Raw genomic sequence first — 21,437 nt, forward strand, 5'->3', positions numbered from 1 at the left:
GAGAGAGAGAGAGAGAGAGAGAGAGCCTGCAATGTGTTTACAGTATGTTTTTACAAGGCTTTGGATGAAGTTATACAATAAATAACTACATTATCTACTTACGACTAGGATTGTAAATTACGAGAAATTAATTAAGTTGAATTTTACTGTCCATTTGACCATTTCTATTGTGACAGTAGGACAACTTGCCATGTACGTACAAACACCAGCGTTTCTCGTGCATACCTATTGGTTTACAACAAGAGTTCACAACCTTTTTAATCTTAGATAACGCATCACTTAAAGTCCTTCAGTAAATCTCGTATATATGGACTAGTACTGTAAAGAACTTACTAACAAGCAGGCAGATATACATTCATCAATGGGCAATCCGTCAAAACCACCGTTGGCAGACTGACTGAAAAACAAACCAGGCGGACGTGAAACCGTTATAGATAATATGGCTGCAGTGAAAGCACAAACTTCAAAATCTAAGTAAAATACACAATTTAAAACATGAGGGGGGAAATCACACTAAACCATGAAGATCTAAACGCACTAGAGGGTGAGGCTAGTTAGGAGTAAGTGGCGAATGGTTGACACCATGACAGCGCACAAGCAGACATAGCGTTTAACTTAGGTACGGTACCTGTTCGGTACGCAAGGGGAGACGTAATCAGTATGCAAAGACCAAGGGCCAAGGGCGACTGCTGTTATGAGTGCAGGGTTGTGTGACGACTGTAGTTCAAGGCAGCCTCTCTCAAGTGACATCCATGAATTTCCTTGTCAACGCTCTGGTTATATTGGAAGAAATACTTAGACTAGCAAATGCGACTTTCTATAATCAAGTTTGCTGTTATTCACCTACCGTATTTTGAGAAACCTTTCACGTACCCCGTAAATTCCTCTCACGTAGGCTACTGCAGGGGAGACGCGTAACCCAGTTTTGAGAATCCCTGGCCTTGCTACGTACAGTAACTAATTGGTCATTGATTCGTTATAATATAAATTGTAACAAATATGTGCTGCTCTTTCACAATTTTCACGCTAATTGTAAACGATTCCTAACTAACAAGACAAGTATTATATTTAATGTGTTATACTGGTAACACGTTTTCTCGAGGGGAGGATTAGAAAACGTGCACATTTTAGTAACAGCCCTCATTCAGTATTATCTCAAGATAGCTAAACTAGACCGAGGATTCCTTATCAATATCCAAAATAATGTTATTTTAGCAAATATTTAAATCATTACCACACCATTTTAGCTGGTGTCTAGAAATTAAAGTTTGTTACTACTTCCCTTGCAATATACCGGTGAACGCAGGCCAACCATCATGCTTACAAGGCTATTGAATAAGATCACGTGTCGAATCCCAGGAGATAGCACTGAACAATGAACATACTAGATCCACACTTAATATGACGTACTTAACTGATGCCAGTCACACAAGAACTCACCAAGAATACGCCAAGAATGAAATGCAGTTCCTACGTCCTCGAGATCTGGAGAGCAAGTGGCAGACGGGCGTGAGAATGCTCAGAGAAAGCCGCTAGGAGTGATGTGGCGGCTCCTCCCTTTTCACCCCACCTCTCAGGAACCAATCACGATGCCGGGATTATCAGAGCGACCAATGAGAGCCTGAGAGGAGAGACGAGAAACGGTGGGCCATGAGGGATATACCAGACACAAACGTGTACATGTCGCGTTATACTAAGTGAATACGTATTTGTGATGTAAAAAGTGTGAATCGTATAGTCACAGTGGATGTCTAGACTCTGTTAACTTTTTACGCCTCAAAGGAATGCCCATTCAATATATATATATATATATATATATATATATATATATATATATATATATATATATATATATATATATATATATATATCCCTGTACCTTCATGTCAAAGGAATGAAAACTACACATTAGCACTTTTTTTTTCTTTCCTTTATAGTACAAACTTATAGAAGCAAAGTAATGGTTGATCACAGGCCACCAGGAGGCATGTAATATTGTCATACACTGCTTTCTTTATCCCACTCATATGAACACTCATTCTTTCCATAGTGTTGTCCTTTTTTTATCCCACTCATATGAGCACTCCATCTTTCCATATTGTTGTCCCTTCTTTATCCCACTCTTATGAGCACTCCATCTTTCCATAGTGTTGTCCTCCATTATCAATGTCTTCACATCCTCTATTTTATAACATTAATTTATTTTGATATTGTCTAAGTTACGTATGCGGATTTCCATGAATATAATTCTGTTCTCTTTGTGAGACAATTGCTTGACAGAAAACGATATGAAAGAGAAATCATCGAGAGGAGTCATGGCCCGTGTGGCATGAAGTGTCCCACCATGACGAGACGGGAAGTAAAGACCTGCCCTGCAAGACGCAGGAATCATTCTCTCCACGGAGCGACGCGGACGCTTTAGCTGCGCCTAACACCAACACCAAAAACGCAAACACCAACACCACCAATACCAACAACAATAATGATGATAGTAATAATAATAATATTGATAATAGTAGTAGTAGTAGTAGTAGTAGTAGTAGTAGTAGTAGTAGTAGGTAGGGGACAGGAACAGTTCACGACCAAGGACACCACAATCGGGGAACAGGGTTGCCAAGTTTTGAGGCAGGCATTACCAAATTTGACACCAATTATTACCAGATTCGTTACTTCATTACCATTTTTTTTTTAATTGTTACGAATTGTAAATCCTAGGTACATACAAGTTACACGAATAATGATATATATATATATATATATATATATATATATATATATATATATATATATATATATATATATATATATATATATAGATAGATAGATAGATAGATAGATAGATAGATTGATAGATAATAGATCACCTATGTTAGATCTCCAGAAGGTAAATCACAAAATACCATACGATGGCAGGATGAAGACTAACTCGATGATTTGTCAGGCGGCGGCGCCAGCAACCGTGTTACTGATCCCTGTACAAGCCCAGTACCGTACCGGAACTGAACGTGTCTAGCGTCTACTACCCACCCCTCAACAGAAACTTTATACGTCTAGTACGAATGGGACCATATATATAATGGTAAATAGCGTGCATACGCAGTGACTGTGCGTAGCTGCGGGAACTCATTGCCTAGCACATCAGCCTTTGAGCCTGTGGTTGTAAATAGGTCTACTTATTACCAAATTTTAACTCTCCCATTACCAGATTACCAAATCACAGTAATTCATTACCAAACTGATTTTTCATTACCAGATTGTAACCAATCTGGTAATGAAAATTGCCAGTTGGCAATCCTGTCGGGGAACAGGAAGTAATGCGTCAGAGAGAGAGAGAGAGAGAGAGAGAGATAGCTGTATCAGAAACACTTCTGGGATCTCTACATGATGAAATACTTTTTTTTTTTTTTTTTTTTTTGGTCGACGTCACTGTGTGGCAACTGTTCATCAGTAAAACGTTTGTGCTATTCCTTGTGTCGACTACCAGATTTACCCGGAAAAAAAAATTGCGGTCCAATTATTCCATTCTCTGACATGCTCCTCCATATACAACATATTAATCATGGGGTTGAATGTGCTTTCTCAAGTATCATAACGTTCTAACGGACTATAGGTCCCCGACGACAGCTATTTGCCAGCACACTTTAAAAAAAAAAAAAAAAAAATCACAGCTGCCACTTTGGAGAAGAGCTACGTATTTCCCACAACATTGACTCGCAGCTCCAAAGTGGCACATCTTTGAACATTATTTGATACTGTCATTATGTGAGCGATCTGTGGCATCAGCATGCCCTGTGCCCATCCATCAAGTTGACTTTGCCAAACACTACCACCGTACTTCCACGCATGTTAAGTGCCCATTCTGAGAACTATGTGACGTATACGATTCTTACGTATCGTGACTTCATTTTCTTCTTAAAGCAACATCAACAAGGATATTAGCTGCATTCATACATAAATCATCATTCCACTAGTTGCGATTATATGTTAATATTTACAATATGATGCATGAAAAAGGCACAAACGTACATGGTTGCTTTACATCTTGAACCTATCCCATCAACTGACTGTTGTGTAGTTGCGGCCGTGTTTTGTACTTCAGTGTGTGTGTGTGTGTGTGTGTGTGTATATATATATATATATATATATATATATATATATATATATATATATATATATATATATATATATATATATATATATATATATATATATATATATATATATATATATATATATATATATATATATATATATATATATATATATATATATATATATATATATATATATATATATATATATATATATATATATATATATATATATATATATATATATATATATATATATATATATATATATATATATATATATATATATATATATATATATATATATATATATATATATATATATATATATATATATATATATATATATATATATATATATATATATATATATATTGTAATACACATGCCGGGATTTTCATTAAAAGAAACAACCTGTTCCAAATAACTTTTATAAATATTTGAAATATAGTAAAGTACATTAGAACAAAGACAATGAAAGTGACGCGGGACTGAACTAACAACACTCTCCCCACTCAAATCCACCACTCAGCTCCACTTGATAACACTATCCACTCACTGAAATACCTTCCACGAACCTCCCCTTAAAACACACTACCCAATTGCTCAATAACGCGTGGTAACCTTTATACTACTGCACCACCTCCACTCGTCACCACGTGTCCACACACCAAGTCCAAGGAAAGACAGTGCCATTCCTTCACTCCAGGTCGCGTCCTTCCCCTACCCCACTCAAAACCACTGCCCTGGGTGCCAATTCACACATTGCTAAATACTTTCTCTCCTTACTCTATTCTGCCTTATACATGTTATAATACACTTAATGCTAACACTAATAATGCTACCATGCACTCAACTCCGGTATCCTTACTCATAAAGTTCCCCCCGCTCGGTACGACAATTTTCCTTCTTAGGCCTATAGAGCTACCCAAGCGCACTATCCACCTTGGCTCTTCTTAACATACCAATTTAACATGTTACAATATATATATATATATATATATATATATATATATATATATATATATATATATATATATATATATATATATATATATATATATATACACACACACACACACACACACACACTAGCAAGTGGAGTAAGAGTAGTATTTTCTAATCAAAGTTTTATCTTTCTTATGTAAAGGCGGGTTCACACGTGCATATTTGCGACTATTTTATTTATTTGTTATTTTTATTTTCATTTTTATTTTAAGTTAGTAGAATTTCCGAGTCGCAATCAGCGCCTAGCAAAACTAACATGTTGGAGGTGAAAACTGAAAACTTGTCAAGATTTAATTTGATCGCAATGTAGTCTTCCTAATTAAGATTAATAATTTTCTTATGAAAAATATAGGCTAATTTAGAGTATGGTAGACATTCCTGTCTGTCCTACTTAGCCAGGCACGTATCCACAGGCATTTTCTTTTCTGTTTGACTCTTACGGCACGCCAAAGGTAAAGCAACCACAGCTTCAGCATCGTCACTGGAGGAAGACATCTTGGCGGGTAGCTGTTTGTTTACATTTATTTCCCGGCGCCAAGACGCCAACTATATAGTCGATACTTTCAAGGCGCTACGTCTGACACTTTCCGACTAGAAGGAATGAGTCGGAAACTCTACGTACGTAAAATAACAGTCGCAAATTGGCACGTGTAAACCCGCCTTAAGAATATGCTAGGCAACCATGACCAGGATTGCATCATGATTCCCTTACCTAGTTACATACGTTTATGCATACCACTAACAGTTGTTTATCTGATCTCCGTTATTTCAGATAAGAAATAGCACTGTCATCTTTTTTTCTTTATGTTCCTTTCAATAAATTATTGTGGCGCAGGTGAAGGCTCAATAAATACACAACCACCACTAACACTGGCAACACAGGAAACATCTCCCTCCTTGGCAACTGTCTGCACAGAGACCCGACACCACTCATCGCCCGGGTAATTTCCTTCCACCGCACGTACGTATGAGACAGGAAACAGACCTGTCTCTCTCAAACACTGCCACAGACACGGATGTAGCTTTATTGTCATACACTAACTTGAGCCAAGGTCCCAATAAAATGAAAATGTGAAATGTTCTTCATCACTGCCTGCCTAATGGCCGAGATCATTACCGGCAAACATTATCGTAACTTTGTTATCAAGTCAGCATTTTCTCCTTACGTACTATGTGTTATAATCATAAAAAGAAAGCAGCAGACAAGGCATCCAGTGTTGCGAAGGGTGCAAAATTTCAAGAACAGTTACCGTATGCCTATCCTTTCCAGACTCATTAATGTGACGATGTGGTGTCGTTTGCTCAGTCCTCCTGCATGTTTGTTTCTGCTTTTGTACCCACCAATGATTGAAAACACAGCCAGGTATATATTAAATACACACTACACGACTTTCCCAACGATACGACCGAGGGATGTGATGTAACAATCTCTCTCTCTCTCTCTCTCTCTCTCTCTCTCAGCACAAGTATCTGATAGGACTAACAAACATACCTCGGTTCCATTTCCAATTTGATATCAGATTATTCGCGGTTTAGTTGGTAAAAAAAAAAAGAATTTACAAATATATTTATTCTTTTGAAATAATATATATATATATATATATATATATATATATATATATATATATATATATATATATATATATATATGAAATAAATACTTTCCTTTAAGAGTAAAATGTAAGTAAAAGTAGGAAATGCTTGGCATTCATGCGTCTCCTTGTTCGCTCTTGCAGTCGTGACCTTGCCATTCGCTCACTGGCTCATGAGTGGGATTTACACTATACGTATAGTCACAGAAGTCGATCTGCATACCCACTCACCTCCACTGCATTTAGTCTTCCCTCAGTCATTAGTTCTCTGCTGGTAATACTGTATCATTGAAGTCTTGAGGAAATGGTCAGCAAGCTACGTATATTTTCTTGGCCAACGCAGAGATGACGAAGGAGAATGCTAATACCTCTTCTGTTCACCTGCAACAAGTTCCTCATTACAGTTATATGCCACCTTTATAAGATATCCTGAAATACATTCATAGCTCGCGGAGTGATTGATTTCCCTACTCCCTATTCACTGAACCAAGACAATCTCCAACTTATTATCTACCTTAAGTCTTCTTAAACAATATATTGAGAGCTTACAATCTTCAATATTCTCCAATGATAAATTAATGTTTTCCTTTTATGAAATTTCTGAAAATAAACCGTTTGCCCGTATATCTTAATCCTACAGTTTTGTCACCATTACTATTGCCGCGTGTCTGGTAACGTCTTGCTGTTAGGTTAAGAAAAAAAATAACATCACATTTATTGGAAACAAAACCTAAAAATAATGTTACTTCCACGAAGCTAGTGATTCTCTCTCTCTCTCTCTCTCTCTCTCTCTCTCTCTCTCAATGAAGGCAGAGAGGCACTGAAGGATGCGTTGCTGCTGAGACGAGAACGAGACGTGTCCGCGGCGTGTGATGGGAGGGTGTACACTGTGTGGTGTTTACACTGGAAAGATGCTGACGAAAGGTCTGTGCAGCGTGATGACTCATCTTTGACACTAGTCAAGAAAATATGGCAGGTTTTTTGTTCTGCAACTCTCGCCCAAAATAAAAGAAAGACCAAAATAGAACAATAGATTATATATATATATATATATATATATATATATATATATATATATATATATATATATATATATATATATATATATTGTTGCGAAGGTGTATTGCAGCAGCCTCCCAGATATGTACGTGTGCCTGTGTGAGTGTGGAGCAGCGTCATAAGAGAGTACATGTGCCGACTTTAGCTAAAGGGTGAGCGAGGTGTTGGTTGCTCGTGTTTATGAAACTGTCACACCGTAATGGAAGGGACGCTGAGCTAGGCCTCCATGACGGAGGAGATGTGACCCCGGAGGTCACGGGGAGATAAGAGTGTGTGTGTGTGTGTGTGTATGGGTGAGGGCACTGGCCAGCCCTGGGATAATTGTCATACGGTACTGTGTAAATAAATGCATGCATGTGTGAATTGTTTGTAGCCAGCATTATCAGGGATATATTGGTAATTAGCGGTTAAGGTAGATAGCGTTACCTAATAAGCTGAAATAGACTCTTAAGGACATTGCCTGGCAGGTGCAACGGCACAGGAGGCGTAGTTTGTGGGGCACTGTGTGGCACCGACGAGGAGTCGAGGACAGAGGACAGGAGGGTAGCGAGAGACCTCGAGGGAACAAGTCGTACTCTGGGGAGCAGTCAGAGAGTGAACGAGAGACGGAGAGATAATGAAGTGCCTGACGAACTAACAAAGTGTTACCCGTACTTTGTTGCTGCCCTCTGCCCCGTCCTATGTGCCGCCGCCACCTGTTCCCGGTGACTCGTGTACAGTTGCTGTAATATAGAGAAATAAGGAAGAAGTGTTTCCTTCTCCCCACTCTGTGTGACTGAGCTGAGTGAGAGTGGGTGCTATAGCAGCAGACAGCCAGCAGGCCTAAGAGAGGGCTCTGCCCGCCGCTCCACCCCGGCCGCGCCGCGCCACCCAAGTCAAGTCCTTCTCCCCGACACACACGCCCCGAATCCCGAGAAGACTGTGAGGCGTACCCTCCCTGAAGAAGAAGCTGAAGGAGGGTCACAGCAATATATATCCTAACCGACGGTGAAAAAAAAAAAAAAAATCAGTCTTTGGGGATGCTGGGAAAGGATGTGAAACTGTAAATGATGTGAGTCATATTTCATTCTTGTAGAAGTGAGGCAGCTAAAGCCTCAGTATGAGGAACTATTTGTTAACAGAACTGGAGTGTGCCAGCAGCCAGACTGCCTTATAGACTTGGTCGGTACGGGTGCTAGGGGTTGGAGAAGTGTAAAAAAAAGAAAAGAAAAAAGGTTGCTTTAATATTTTGATTTATCAGATGCTTTGATGCTAAGTGTGAAGTCTCTATCTCATTCTTTCCAGGTAAAAATATTGAAAACGACAATAATTCAAATAAAACAAATCAAGCGAAAAGTAATTTCTGTGGATTAGTTTAAAACGGATTGCAAATCATAATAAAACATAACTGAACAGAAACTTAATTTGTAAGGAGCACTACTGAGATTAACTTATCTCTGTGTCGAAATACCATAATCCATCATCCATTGCAAACCTGGAAAATGTAGTGTTGAACTCAAAATAATTTGCCATGCAATATACTTACTCTCCGGTGAAGAGCTCAGGTCATTCCACGGCTGGACGGTGACTGGCACAAACAAGAGGTAGCCAATGTTGGTCACTAAATAAACACCTGCTGAGATGAGGAACACTCCCCGCCAGGAACTCAGTGTTTGCTGTGAGTAATGGATGGAAAGATGCTATGGTAACTGCCTGCAGGACACGTTTCACAAAACGTGGACAACGAAACACTCAGGATACGAACATGCTTCCATATTACGAACACAACGGGCTGGTTCCACCCTACACTGGTTGTTTTCCGACCACTCACCAACCTGTAGGAAACCACTCAGCCTGACTGTCAGCCCTCGACACAACACCAAATCCTTTTTCACTATTCTTGACAAGTAGACAGTTCCATGCACATTCTTTAAATGTTTTGCATCTACTATATTAATATGCCTGAGCAATGTGTGTGTGTGGGGGGGGGGGTGAACACTACTTCGGTGCAGCTGTCCGCGTGTTGGATGGATGGATGGAGTTGTTAGATTCGTTAGCTTACAAACAGATGGCGGAACCAGCTAGAACAACAACAACAACAACAACAACAACAACAACAACAATAACAACAATAACAACAAAAATAATACCAAACTAAATATAATACTAACATCACAGTAACATATTGTAAACAATGTAATCAATGATAACAATAATGATGATGTTAATAATAATAATAATAATAATAATAATAATAATAATAATAATAATAATAATAATAATAACAAAAATAATAATGAAAATAATAGCAATAACAGTGATAAATATTTAAAGGTGAATTACTCAATTAATGAATGAATAATGCAAATACTAAAATTAAATACAATAAATTGTTCTTACTCTAAAAAAGGTAAAGGCTATTTGACAGCAGGATGTCATGTGTAGAGAGGACTTTCTGGTACCAGAGAGAGAGCAAGGATAGGGGGAGGTTAGTCAGTGTTGAAGTCCCGAAGCGGTGCACGTCACAATGCTCATATTGATGGGCAAAACAAGGCCCTTCACTGAAGAAGGATTTATATACTGAACAAAATTTCCATCTAAAGGAAATGTATGAAGAATGTAGGAGATTAATTCAAAAGCCTTGAAAAGTAGATGACGTGAGAACTGGCAATATGTGTGTGCACGGTGAAAGTAGCAGCAGCAGCACGCTGCATGGATGTGCTGACGACCCGAAGGCTAAAGGCCAAATGGTAGGTGGCTCTGTAAATCTACCTACAAATAATGCAAACTACAATTTGTTCATGTGATTCTAAATATTGTGATGATGCACTGTGAAAAACATGGATTTACCTGTTCTGTAAGGGCGCCTGTTACGACGGGCGTCACGAAACCAGGGATGGCTGCCGCAGTGTTGGTGATGCCCATGAGGGTACCAGCCAGATTGGGAGAGAGGTCCTGATGGGAGCACATGTACCCACTATAGATGGCACCATTGAGACCCACGGCTATGCACAGCACTACGATAGCCAGAGTCTTATCACAGTCCACAAAACACATGGCGACCAAGCCTACCATGGGTCCATATATGCCTACGGTAGAAATAGATCATTAATTGTTAGTAATTTCTATGAATATACAACGGCATTTGAATCCGGGTAAACAGGTGAAGTCTCATCTATATGAACTAACCACCACCCCCAATAACACAAATCAAACCGAGATGGTAGTGAAATAAGTGTGTTCTCTCAGGAAATGGAAGATCTCTTACTGTTAATGATAATGACTACTGTCAATGTAGCGTTAAAGTTACAGGTTTTTGTAGCGAGACATTTTATTATTAGTGATCGAAAACTTGTGCAATAGTTTGACAGTTGATATGTTGAGATGTTTTTGATACTAACTGTACTTCCCTTCAATACTTTACGATATTGTACCGTACGTTCCACTCACAACGGCAATTGATCATAAACAACATAGCACTACATAGGTGAACAGAGACAGGAAATGAGGAAATGTGTGATCTTGAACATAAAAACGATCCTACTGCTAATAACACATAAAAAGTGCCAGTAACACACACACACACACACACCCGGTAGCTCAGTGGTTAGAGCGCTGGCTTCACAAGCCAGAGGACCGGGGTTCGATTCCCCGGCCGGGTGAAGATATTTGGGTGTGTCTCCTTTCACGTGTAGCCCCTGTTCACCTAGCAGTGAGTAGGTACGGGATGTAAATCGAGGAGTTGTGACCTTGTTGTCCCGGTGTGTGGTGTGTGCCTGGTCTCAGGCCTATCCGAAGATCGGAAATAATGAGCTCTGAGCTCGTTCCGTAGGGTAACGTCTGGCTGTCTCGTCAGAGACTGCAGCAGATCAAAAAGTGAAACACACGCACACACACAAACCGTGTAGTGGTTAGCACGCTCGGCTCACAACCGAGAGGGTCTGTGTTCGAGTCCCCGGAAGCGGAGAGGCAAATGGGCGAGCCTCTTAATGTGTAGGGTGTGTTTACCTAACACTAAGTAGGTACGGGATGTAACTCGAGGGGTTGTGGCCTCGCTTTTCCGGTGTGTGGAGTGTGTTGTGGTCTCAGTCCTACCCGAAGATCGGTCTATGAGCTCTGAGCTCGCTCCGTAATGGGGAAGACTGGCTGGGTGACCAGCAGATGACCGAGGTAAATTACACACACACACACACACACACACACACACACACACACACATATATATATATATATATATATATATATATATATATATATTTATTTATTTATCTATTTATTCATTTACATATTAAGACAGACTGTACCTACCTATGACCATAGATAACTTGCGAACTGTGGACAGCGACACCATTTTTGCACTAAGAAGTTTGTCCATTATGTTACTGTAGACAAGGCTGAAGATCCACATCACCAAGTAAGGTAATGCTGATACAAGGCCATTCTGGAGAGAGAGAGAGAGAGAGAGAGAGAGAGAGAGAGAGAGAGAGAGATTAAATGATACATAACAGGACAGGCCGAGTTAATTGAAATAAACTATAGATTACATTAGAGATAAAACTCGGACTTTAAACAATAATCTTTTCTTTTTGTAATATTCTTAATGAAGTGCTAGAAAGTCTGAATAATTCCCAATGACAGCCAAGGTCAAATCATTTAGCTTACACTTTTCATATCGAAGTGTTGAATATTCTTGAGGTAGGTAGGGAGTTCAGTAAGGAGGGTGTAGAAGCCCCAGTTCTGTCCAAAATGCACCAATGTCAAGCACCACATCGGCAAGGACGTTACTAAAGACATCCAAGGAATCGACACTGGCTGTCCAACAGAAACAAACAGCTTTAATGTGACATTGAGCTCCTGCGGGTTGGTATCTAAAATAATAAAAAAAAAAAATAATAAATAAAAGAGAAAAATCTTAAATGCCGTGGAAACTTTTGAGGTACATTCCATAAGTAAAGCATTTGGAGTATAAACATATATACAAAATTATGAATAAAAGACAACAAATTAGTAATGTCTGAGTTTTATGAACACAACAAAGATATTGACTTCTGAGGCTTTTCTTTACTGTGTATCGCGTGCTGTTTATATTACCTGGCTTTTTTTTGCTGTACAGTGGCTTTGAATATATTTCTTTTCCTCTTGAGAGATTCTAGGATGAGTGTCTGGCTGGTCAAACACGAGGAGGAACCAAGCAATGCTCCAAAGCAGTCCTAGTCCTCCAAACACATAGAAAACGGAAGGCCAGCCCCCAAGGAAACCACTGTCGCAGAGCCACCCACTCACTGGCAGAGTCACCACAGTGCCGAATTGGGAACCTGTCATTGTCATAAATATCAAAACATTAATTATTACGAATCAGTGCCACTGATAATTTCTGCCTTGGAACGATGACACACACACACACACGTCAACAGTGGTGCATATTTTGAACAGTTCCGTGTAATCCAAACAATGTATGCAACTCACAGTTCTTACCTGCAAACACTAAGGAAGAAAATTTAGCTCGCTCCATTGGCGGGATCCATGTGGCAAGGAGATTATTCATGGCAGGAAAGGTGACGCCCTGAAAAAAGCCGTGTGAACATTAAGAGAGTAAAAAGAAACACCCCAAATAAATGTAATATTCTTAGTGAAAGTGGCACTGTTTTACACCAACACGGAAGAATTTCATTATACAAAAGAAAGGTATACTGGAGTGATTTACATGTCTAGTGTTAAAAGAACACTACAGAACCAAGTCCAGGGACTGAAACATGGGATCTCGCTTTATTATTGATACGAAGGAAAACTTGTTAAAAACGATAATGAAAAGAGCTTATATTATATGCGTGTGAAGAAAAAGATAAGTTGGAAGAACAATCATGTCCCACAATTTAAGAGGAGGTAGAAGACACTTACCAAAACGATAAGTTACTCCCAGCGAGGTCTAATAGCACTAGTTCAGGAGGTGCTGTGAACTTTCCATTAAAGCTAGTTATGATCTTGCTGAAGGTTTTCCTTTCTGTCTCACAACTCAAGGGGCCAGTCACAGCTTGCCCTCTATACACAACTCTCCTGCGTCATTCAAAATTACATGCACTTACCACACATACACCTTACACTTACAATTAAAAATTAAGATATGTTGACTCCAAACCCAGCCTCGGAGTTCCTTTCTGGGGAGCTGACCAGAAATGTCCCCAGATCAGACTGCTCTCTTAACGACAACCCCAAGTGTCTTGATACTTCCCTCAACTTCTACATTAACATCTGCAACATTCGCAGTCTTAGATCTAATTTTCAATCTGTGGAACACCACCTCTTCTCTACTAAACTTCTTCTTTTCTTCAACGAAACACAGCTGTCTGAGGCAACTGACAGTAGCCCCTTCTCTGTTCCCTCCTACTTTCTCTATTCTTATTTTCGTTCCAAAGCTGGAAGTTGCGTCTATGTGCGCAACTTAACTTGCTCTCATGCCCACGCTCTCGAATCTTTCGAGTTTTTCACCATCGGACTTCGACTCAATAGTCACTCTCTTACTAAATTTATCTGTACTGTCTCTCTCCCTAACTCCTCTGACTATAATAAATTTTTTGACTATTTAACTTCTAAAGTGGAGTACATTCTATCTCTCTCTCCTTTTGCTGAGATTTCCATCCTTGGAGATTTCAATGTTCACCACAAGCTTTGGCTTTTCTCTCCCTTCACTGACCATCCTGGTGAATTCCTTCAACTTTGCTATCCTTCATGACCTAGAGCAACTGGTACAAAACCCTACTTGTGTTCCTGACCTTTTTGGAGATACGCCCAACATTCTTGATCTCTTCCTCACCTCTAATCCTTCTGCTTATGCTGTCACCCTATCTTCTCCGTTGGGCTCCTCCGATCACAATCTCATTTCTGTATCTTGTCCTATTTCTCCAATCCTCCAGGATCCCCCAAAGGAGGTGCCTCTGGCGTTTTGCCTCTGCCAGTTGGGGGACCTGAGGAGGTATTATGCTGATTTTCCTGGAATGATTACTGCTTCCGTGTCAGAGACCCATCTCTTTGTGCTGAACGCATAACAGAGGTGATAGTGTCTGGCATGGAGGCGTACATTCCTCATTCTTTTCTCAACCTAAACCTTCTAAACCTTGGTTTAACTCAGCCTGTTCTCGTGCTATACATGATAGAGGTTGCCCACAAAAGGTACTTGAGCCTTCCATCTCCTGAATCTCATGCACTTTATATCTCTGCCCGGAATCATGCCAAGTCTGTTCTTCAACTTGCCAAACACTCTTTCATAAATAGAAAATGTCAAAATCTTTCAAACTCAAACTCTCCTCGTGACTTCTGGCATCTAGCCAAAACATCTCAAATAACTTCACTTCTTCATCTTTCCTCCTTTATTTCATCCTGATGGCACCACTGCCATCTCTTCTGTCTCTAAAGCTGAACTCTTCTCTCAAACCTTTGCTCACAACTCCACCTTGGATGATTCTGGGCTTGTCCTCCTCCCTCTGACTATTTCATGTCTACAATCAAAATTCTTCGTAATGATGTTTTCCATGCCCTTGCTGGCCTAAACCCTCGGAAGGCTTATGGACCTGATGGGGTCCCTCCTATTGTTCTCAAAAACTGTGCTTCTGTGCTTGCACCTTGCCTGGCCAAACTCTTTCAACTTTGTCTATCGACTTCTACCTTTCCTTCTTGCTGGAAGTTTGCCTACATTCAGCCTGTTCCTAAAAAGGGTGACCGTTCTAATCCCTCAAACTACCGTCCTATAGCTTTAATCTCTTGCTTGTCTAAAGTTTTTAATCTATCCTGAATAGGAAGATTCTCAAACATCTGTCACTTCACAATCTTCTATCTGATCGCCAGTATGGCTTCCGTCAAGGTCGCTCTACTGGTGATCTTCTGGCTTTCCTTACTGAGTCTTGGTCATCCTCTTTTAGAGATTTCGGTGAAACTTTTGCTGTCGCGTTAGACATATCAAAAGCTTTTGATAGAGTCTGGCACAAAGCTTTGATTTCAAAACTGCCCTCCTACGGTTTCTATCCTTTTATCTGCAACTTTATCTCAAGTTTCCTTTCCGACCGTTCTATTGCTGCTGTGGTAGACGGCCACTGTTCTCCTAAATCTATTAAAAGTGGTGTTCCTCAGGGCTCTGTCCTGTCCCCCAGTTTCCTTTTATTATTCATTAACGACCTTCTTAACCAAACTTCTTGCCCTATCCACTCCTACGCTGATGATACCACCCTACATCTTTCCACGTTCTTTCAGAGACGTCCAACCCTTCAGGAAGTCAACAGATCACGCGGGGACGCCACAGAACGCCTGACTTCTGATCTTTCTAAGATTTCCGATTGGGGCAGAGAAAATCTAGTAGTTTTCAATGCCTCAAAAACTCAATTCCTCCATCTATCAACACGACACAACCTTCTAGACAACTATCCCCTCTTCTTCAGTGACACACAACCATCTCCCTCTTCCGCACTGAATACCCTCGGCCTGTCCTTTACTCATAATCTTAACTGGAAAATTCACATCTCATCTCTCGTTAAAACATCATCTATGAAGTTAGGCGTTCTGCGGGGTCTTCGCCAGTTTTTTTTGCCCCTCCAACTGCTTACTCTGTATAAGGGCCTTATCCGTCCCTGTATGGAGTACTCTTCGCATGTTTGGGGGTGTTCCACTCAGTTTTATTAGACAGAATGGAATCAAAAGCTTTTCGTCTCATCAACTCCCTTCCTCTGACTGTCTTCAGCCTCTTTCTCACCGCCGAAATGTTTGATCTCTTTCTATCTTTTATCACTATTTTCATGCCAACTGCTCTACTGATCTTGCTAATTGCATGCCTCCCCTCCTCCTGCGGCCTCACTGCACAAGGCTTTCTTCTTCCTCTCATCCCGATTCTGTCTAACTCTCTAATGCAAGAGTTAACCAGTACGCTCAATCATTCATACCTTTCACTGGTAAAATCTGGAACTCCCTGCCTGCTTCTGTATTTCCATCCTCCTACGACTTGACTTCTTATAAGAGGGAGGTTTCAAAACATTTGTCCCTGAATTTTCGATAACTCACTTGACCTTTAAGGGAACTGGCAACCCAGTGGGCTTTTTTTCTTTTTTGTCCTTGGCCAGTTGCCCCTCCTGCATAAAAAAAAAAAGATACACATTGTCTGTCTGTCTGTCTGGCTTCACGACAATGTCAACAACTCATCCCTTACCTCGCACAGCCCTTCAATTACCCTCACAGCGACGAAGAGGCCTGTGGACACTCTGGCACACACAGGAGACACGATGGTAAAGATGGCAGTCAGCAGGATTCCAATACCGAGTACTCGCTTGCCACCGAAGTACTCAGAAGCGCGTCCTCCGGGGAAGTTGGTGAAAAGGTACCCGTAGAAAAAGGAACCCAAAATTAAGCCTTGTGTGGTCTCGCTCCAGTCAAATTCACCATCCTTCAGAGAGAGAGAGAGAGAGAGAGAGAGAGAGAGAGAGAGAGATTAAGCGATATCGTGTTTTACCAGCAACGATCTATATTGGAAACCCCAATTAACGAAATGAAGCATAAAGTATATCAGTAACAGCAATAGTTTCAATATGCAAGAATAAGAAAAAAAAAAAAAGTAGTAAAGAAAGAAGAAGAAAATACGACAGACCTATATTTAACTCTATCAAAACACTGAAAACGCAAAAGATTTATGTTACTTGAACTTTATGATAGAGGCGATAGTTACATAATGCTGGATGACAAACAATCTCATACTTATCATATATTTGTGGGAGTCCGGTACCATTAAACCACAGTTTTCAACCTTTTTCCTTGTTAAGAACTTGTTAAGAGTTATAATACCCGAACCCTCAGTAATCTGATACCGAATAGAATGTTAATTTGTGACTGACACTAATTTAATATTCGATGGTACTGCAAAGAATAAATACTATTAGATCAGCCTTTTCAGTACCCTTGAAAATTTATGAAACCCTGGGGGGTAAGCAAGCCACATGCTGAGAACTCCTGTGATTAAGCGAACGAAGTGCAATAAACAATTCATCAGTCAGTAATTGGGCATGTATCTACATTTACCTCTCCGTTGCTGTTGCTAGAGTCTCCCCAACCTGGAGGCGCGGGACAGGAATCATTGGTGTAACTTGGCTTGCCATCCTCACCGCCAGAAGTTGACTTTACCATGGCAACTATTGCTACAGAGAGATTGACCCTCATGGCGTAAACAGTCGAGAAGCCCAGGAAGCCAAGGAAGGCCAGCGTGTGTCTGCAGCCCCACCAAGCGCGAGGACCTGTGAATGGCAAGGAAAAGAAAAAGCAACGAAAATGTAACACTAGGCTATGGGAATAAACTAAGCATCGTGCTGTCTTATTACACACACACACACACACACACACACACACACACACACACACACACACACACACACACACACACACTCCATAGATTATAATTACAAGTCACGTTTAATCTTACGGTCATAGTGAGTGTCAGACAGAGCACCCGAGGACGCCCCTACTACTGCCTCGTCACTGCCCACCACGGCCACTGATAGGCTAGACTGCCTCACCCTCACTGCAGCCTGGATCGGCGGCTGCTCCTCGTCCTTCATGGTCATGGGACTGTTAGAAATAGGAATGATTAGCCTATGTTACAAGACGTTAATTTCAATAGACTGCCTTGAAGACCACATGTAACAATATAAACTGACGCTAACTGGTCTTCTGGTCTGCCCTTTGCTTCGCTGCACAATATTTTCTTCTTTCTCTCACTCTTGCATGCCAAACCTCTCTAACGCAAGAGTTAACCTGTATTGGCAATCATTCATTCCTTTCTCTGGTAATTTCAAGAATTCCCTGCCTTCCGTATTTTCTTTCCTATGACGTGATTTCTTTCTAAAAGGGAGGTTTCATGACTTCCCGAATTTTTTTTTTTTTCTCACTTGATCCTTTTCTGAGTGGGTCTTTCTTAGAAGAGAGAGAGAGAGAGAGAGAGAGAGAGAGAGAGAGAGAGAGAGAGAGAGAGAGAGAGAGAGAGAAAGAGAAACATTGGTCTTGACCAATGACCGTCTTACCTAATAAAACACACACACACACACACACACACACACACACACACACACACACACACACACACACACACACACACTCACACACACCATTAGAATCATATAATAAGATGAAAGATAAGATAAAAGGTAGTGTCATGGCTAATTGATTAACTGGTAATACTGCACCTATCATTAGCTACAATACAATCAAACGTTATAGATATATATTTTTTTCTGTGTAGGAGAGAAGGCCAGCCAAGGTCAACACAATGTTAAAAAATAAGGTCCTCTCGAGTGCTGGTTCTCTAAAAGATAAGAAGGGTTAGCCAAAATTAGGAAGCAAATGTCTTGATACCTCTATCTTAAAAGAAAACAAGGCGTAGGAAGACGGAAATACAGAAGCAGGCAGGGAGTTCCAGAGTTTACCAGTGAAAGGTATGAGAGTACTGGTTAACTCTTTCGTTAGAGAGTTGGACAGAATAGGGATGAGAGGAAGAAGAAACCCTTGTGCAGCAAGGCTGCAGGAGGAGGAGAGGTATGCAATTAGCAAGATCAGTAGAACAGTTAGCATGAAAATAGCGATAAAAGATAGAAAGAGATGCAACATTTCGGCGGTGAGAAAGAGGCTGAAGACAGTCAGTTAGGTCAGAGGAGGGTAGTTGATGAGACGAAAAGTTTTTGATTCCACCCTACCTAACAAAACAGTGTGAGTGGAACCCCCTAATCATGCGCAGAGTACTCCATACAGGGGCGGATAAGGCCCTTGTACAGAGTAAGCAGTTGGACGGGCGAGAAGACTGGTGGAGTAAGAAAATTGGTGCAACAACTGTGTTCCATAGACAATACGAATGAACATTAAAAAAAACTTAGGTTATTCGTGTATAAGGTAAAATATTTTTACTTCATTCACGCGGCAACACCCATTACTGTCCAAGGCGCGGCCTGCCTGCGAGACACAGGAGGGCACAAGGTCACGTGTCACGTTGGTAGATACCTATCCTCCCCCAAAACATACATACACACACACACACACACACACACACACACACAGTGCGAATTTAAGGATGGAAATTGAATATAGGCATAAGGAAGGAGAGAGAGAGAGAGAGAGAGAGAGAGAGAGAGCGGAGGTGAGGGAGGGAGAGAATGATAAATGAGATGGATCAGGTCACACACTTGGCCATTCAAATACTGGGTGAAACGTGGCAGCAGTGGAAGGCCTGCTATTCCCTAAGAAGACACGCCAAAAAACCGCATTTAGACTTGGAGGACTATACACTTTATCGGCTGTTGGAACGGCTGCCCGTGTGTGTATTCACGGTGACACGGTCGCCAGCCTTCCCCCATTACGGAGCGAGCACGCTCATAGACCAATTTTCTGGTAGACCGCACCACATTCCACACACTGGGAAAGCAAGGTCACAACACCTCGAGTTACATCCTGTGTCTACTTGCTGCTAGGTGAACACATTAAGAGGCTTGCCCATTTATCTTGCAGTGTGTGTGTGTGTGTGTGTGTGTGTGTAATTCATTGTTTGATCTGCTGCAGTCTCTGACGAGACAGCCAGACGTTACCCTACGGAACGAGCTCAGAGCTCATTGTTTCCGATCTTCGGATAGGCCTGAGACCAGGCACACACCACACACCGAGACAACAAGGTCACAACTCCTCGATTTACATCCCGTACCTACTCACTGCTAGGTGAACAGGGCCTACACGTGAAAGGAGACACCCAAAATCTCCACCCGGCCGGGGAATCGAACCCCGGTCATCTGGCTTGTGAAGCCAGCGCTCTAACCACTGAGCTACCAGTGTGTGTGTGTGTGTGTGTGTGTGTGTGTGTGTGTGTGTGTAATTCACCAAGGTCGTTTGCTGGTCACCCAGCCAGCCTTCCCCATTACAGAGCGAGCTCAGACCTCATAGACCGATCATCGGGTAAGACTGAAACCACAACACACTCCACACATCGGTAAAGCGAGGCCACAACCCCTCGAGTTACATCCCGTACCTATTTACTGCTATAGGTGAACAAGGGCTACACATTAAGAGTGTGTGTGTGTGTGTGTGTGTGTGTGTGTGTGTGTGTGTATGGGGCTAGTACTACTAAAGTGTCAAGAGAGAGAGAGAGAGAGAGAGAGAGAGAGAGAGAGAGAGAGAGAGAGAGAGAGAGAGAGAGAGAGAAACAAAGAATTATTTGATATTGCATCTTGAATGGTGTCGGTTACCCAAACATTTCTTGAACATATTCCACAGGATGGACACGTCTGTAATTCAAACTGAAGGAATGGTCTATAGATCTCGACTACCCATACGTGATCTACCATTGCAATTTTTGTTTTGTTTAGGTTTTACTTTCTGACAACAAACCAACGAGCCAGAATGAATTAAATGTTAACAGCGTTGTTCATACGTACCTTCCGAAGAGACGAGCTGGTGTAAATAGCGTACTGGGTAGCAGATAGAGCCACTCCTCATTATCACAAAACCGTATCACCACATCCGATGATGCAGCACGTGTATAGGCAAGCTGACCAGTAGTAATGACCTAAAACTGTGTTAATTGTGATGTAGCACTTTTGTCTCCGATGGAGCACTGCACAAATGTAATGCCACATGCCATCATCGACGATACTAATTCCTATGCTGAGATATAAGAGCATAAAAATGGTATCTATTTCGTCGTTAT

At 40.9% G+C, this 21,437-nt stretch overlaps 2 protein-coding genes, 1 long non-coding RNA gene and 1 other non-coding gene across 14 annotated transcripts in view; 2 read left to right on the forward strand and 2 right to left on the reverse strand.

Annotated features, from left to right (window-relative positions):
* The window catches only part of LOC123498237, a 22,101-nt gene extending 20,523 nt beyond the window's left edge, over positions 1 to 1,578 (reverse strand). For 2 of the 8 annotated variants that reach the window (XM_045245400.1, XM_045245403.1), the window contains exon 1: positions 1,441 to 1,536. The gene's annotated coding sequence lies outside the window, so the exon portion shown is untranslated. Of the gene's footprint in view, positions 1 to 333; positions 398 to 628; positions 774 to 1,440 lie in introns of all 8 variants that reach the window. The other 6 variants (XM_045245406.1, XM_045245405.1, XM_045245404.1 and 3 more) reach the window with 6 other exon arrangements.
* Positions 1,440 to 21,293, reverse strand: LOC123498239 (putative inorganic phosphate cotransporter). 4 transcript variants are annotated; one of them, XM_045245411.1, is made up of 11 exons: positions 21,166 to 21,292; positions 18,177 to 18,322; positions 17,780 to 17,991; positions 16,917 to 17,150; positions 13,205 to 13,292; positions 12,821 to 13,044; positions 12,392 to 12,541; positions 12,038 to 12,170; positions 10,580 to 10,818; positions 9,276 to 9,405; positions 1,440 to 1,621 (listed from the first exon to the last, which is right to left on the reverse strand). In XM_045245411.1, the coding sequence occupies exons 2-11, from the start codon at positions 18,316 to 18,318 to the stop codon at positions 1,602 to 1,604; spliced, it is 1,572 nt and encodes a 523-aa protein (XP_045101346.1). In that variant the 5' UTR covers positions 18,319 to 18,322; positions 21,166 to 21,292; the 3' UTR covers positions 1,440 to 1,601. The 4 variants fall into 4 exon arrangements, with proteins under 4 accessions (XP_045101346.1, XP_045101345.1, XP_045101347.1 ...); XM_045245410.1 differs by lacking the exon at positions 1,440 to 1,621 and adding an exon at positions 6,747 to 7,072 and having other exon boundaries at positions 21,166 to 21,291; XM_045245409.1 differs by lacking the exon at positions 1,440 to 1,621 and adding an exon at positions 8,798 to 8,924.
* LOC123498240 lies at positions 5,170 to 8,495 on the forward strand. The gene is made up of 3 exons (XR_006672656.1): positions 5,170 to 6,060; positions 7,501 to 7,615; positions 8,218 to 8,495. It is a non-coding gene; the product is annotated as an uncharacterized LOC123498240 (long non-coding RNA).
* Trnav-cac lies at positions 11,319 to 11,392 on the forward strand. The gene has a single exon. It is a non-coding gene; the product is annotated as a tRNA-Val (tRNA).
* Positions 21,294 to 21,437: the final 144 nt, after the last annotated feature.

This window comes from Portunus trituberculatus, chromosome 47 (assembly GCF_017591435.1).
Source record: "Portunus trituberculatus isolate SZX2019 chromosome 47, ASM1759143v1, whole genome shotgun sequence".
In the NCBI taxonomy this organism is placed as follows: Eukaryota; Metazoa; Arthropoda; class Malacostraca; order Decapoda; family Portunidae; genus Portunus; species Portunus trituberculatus.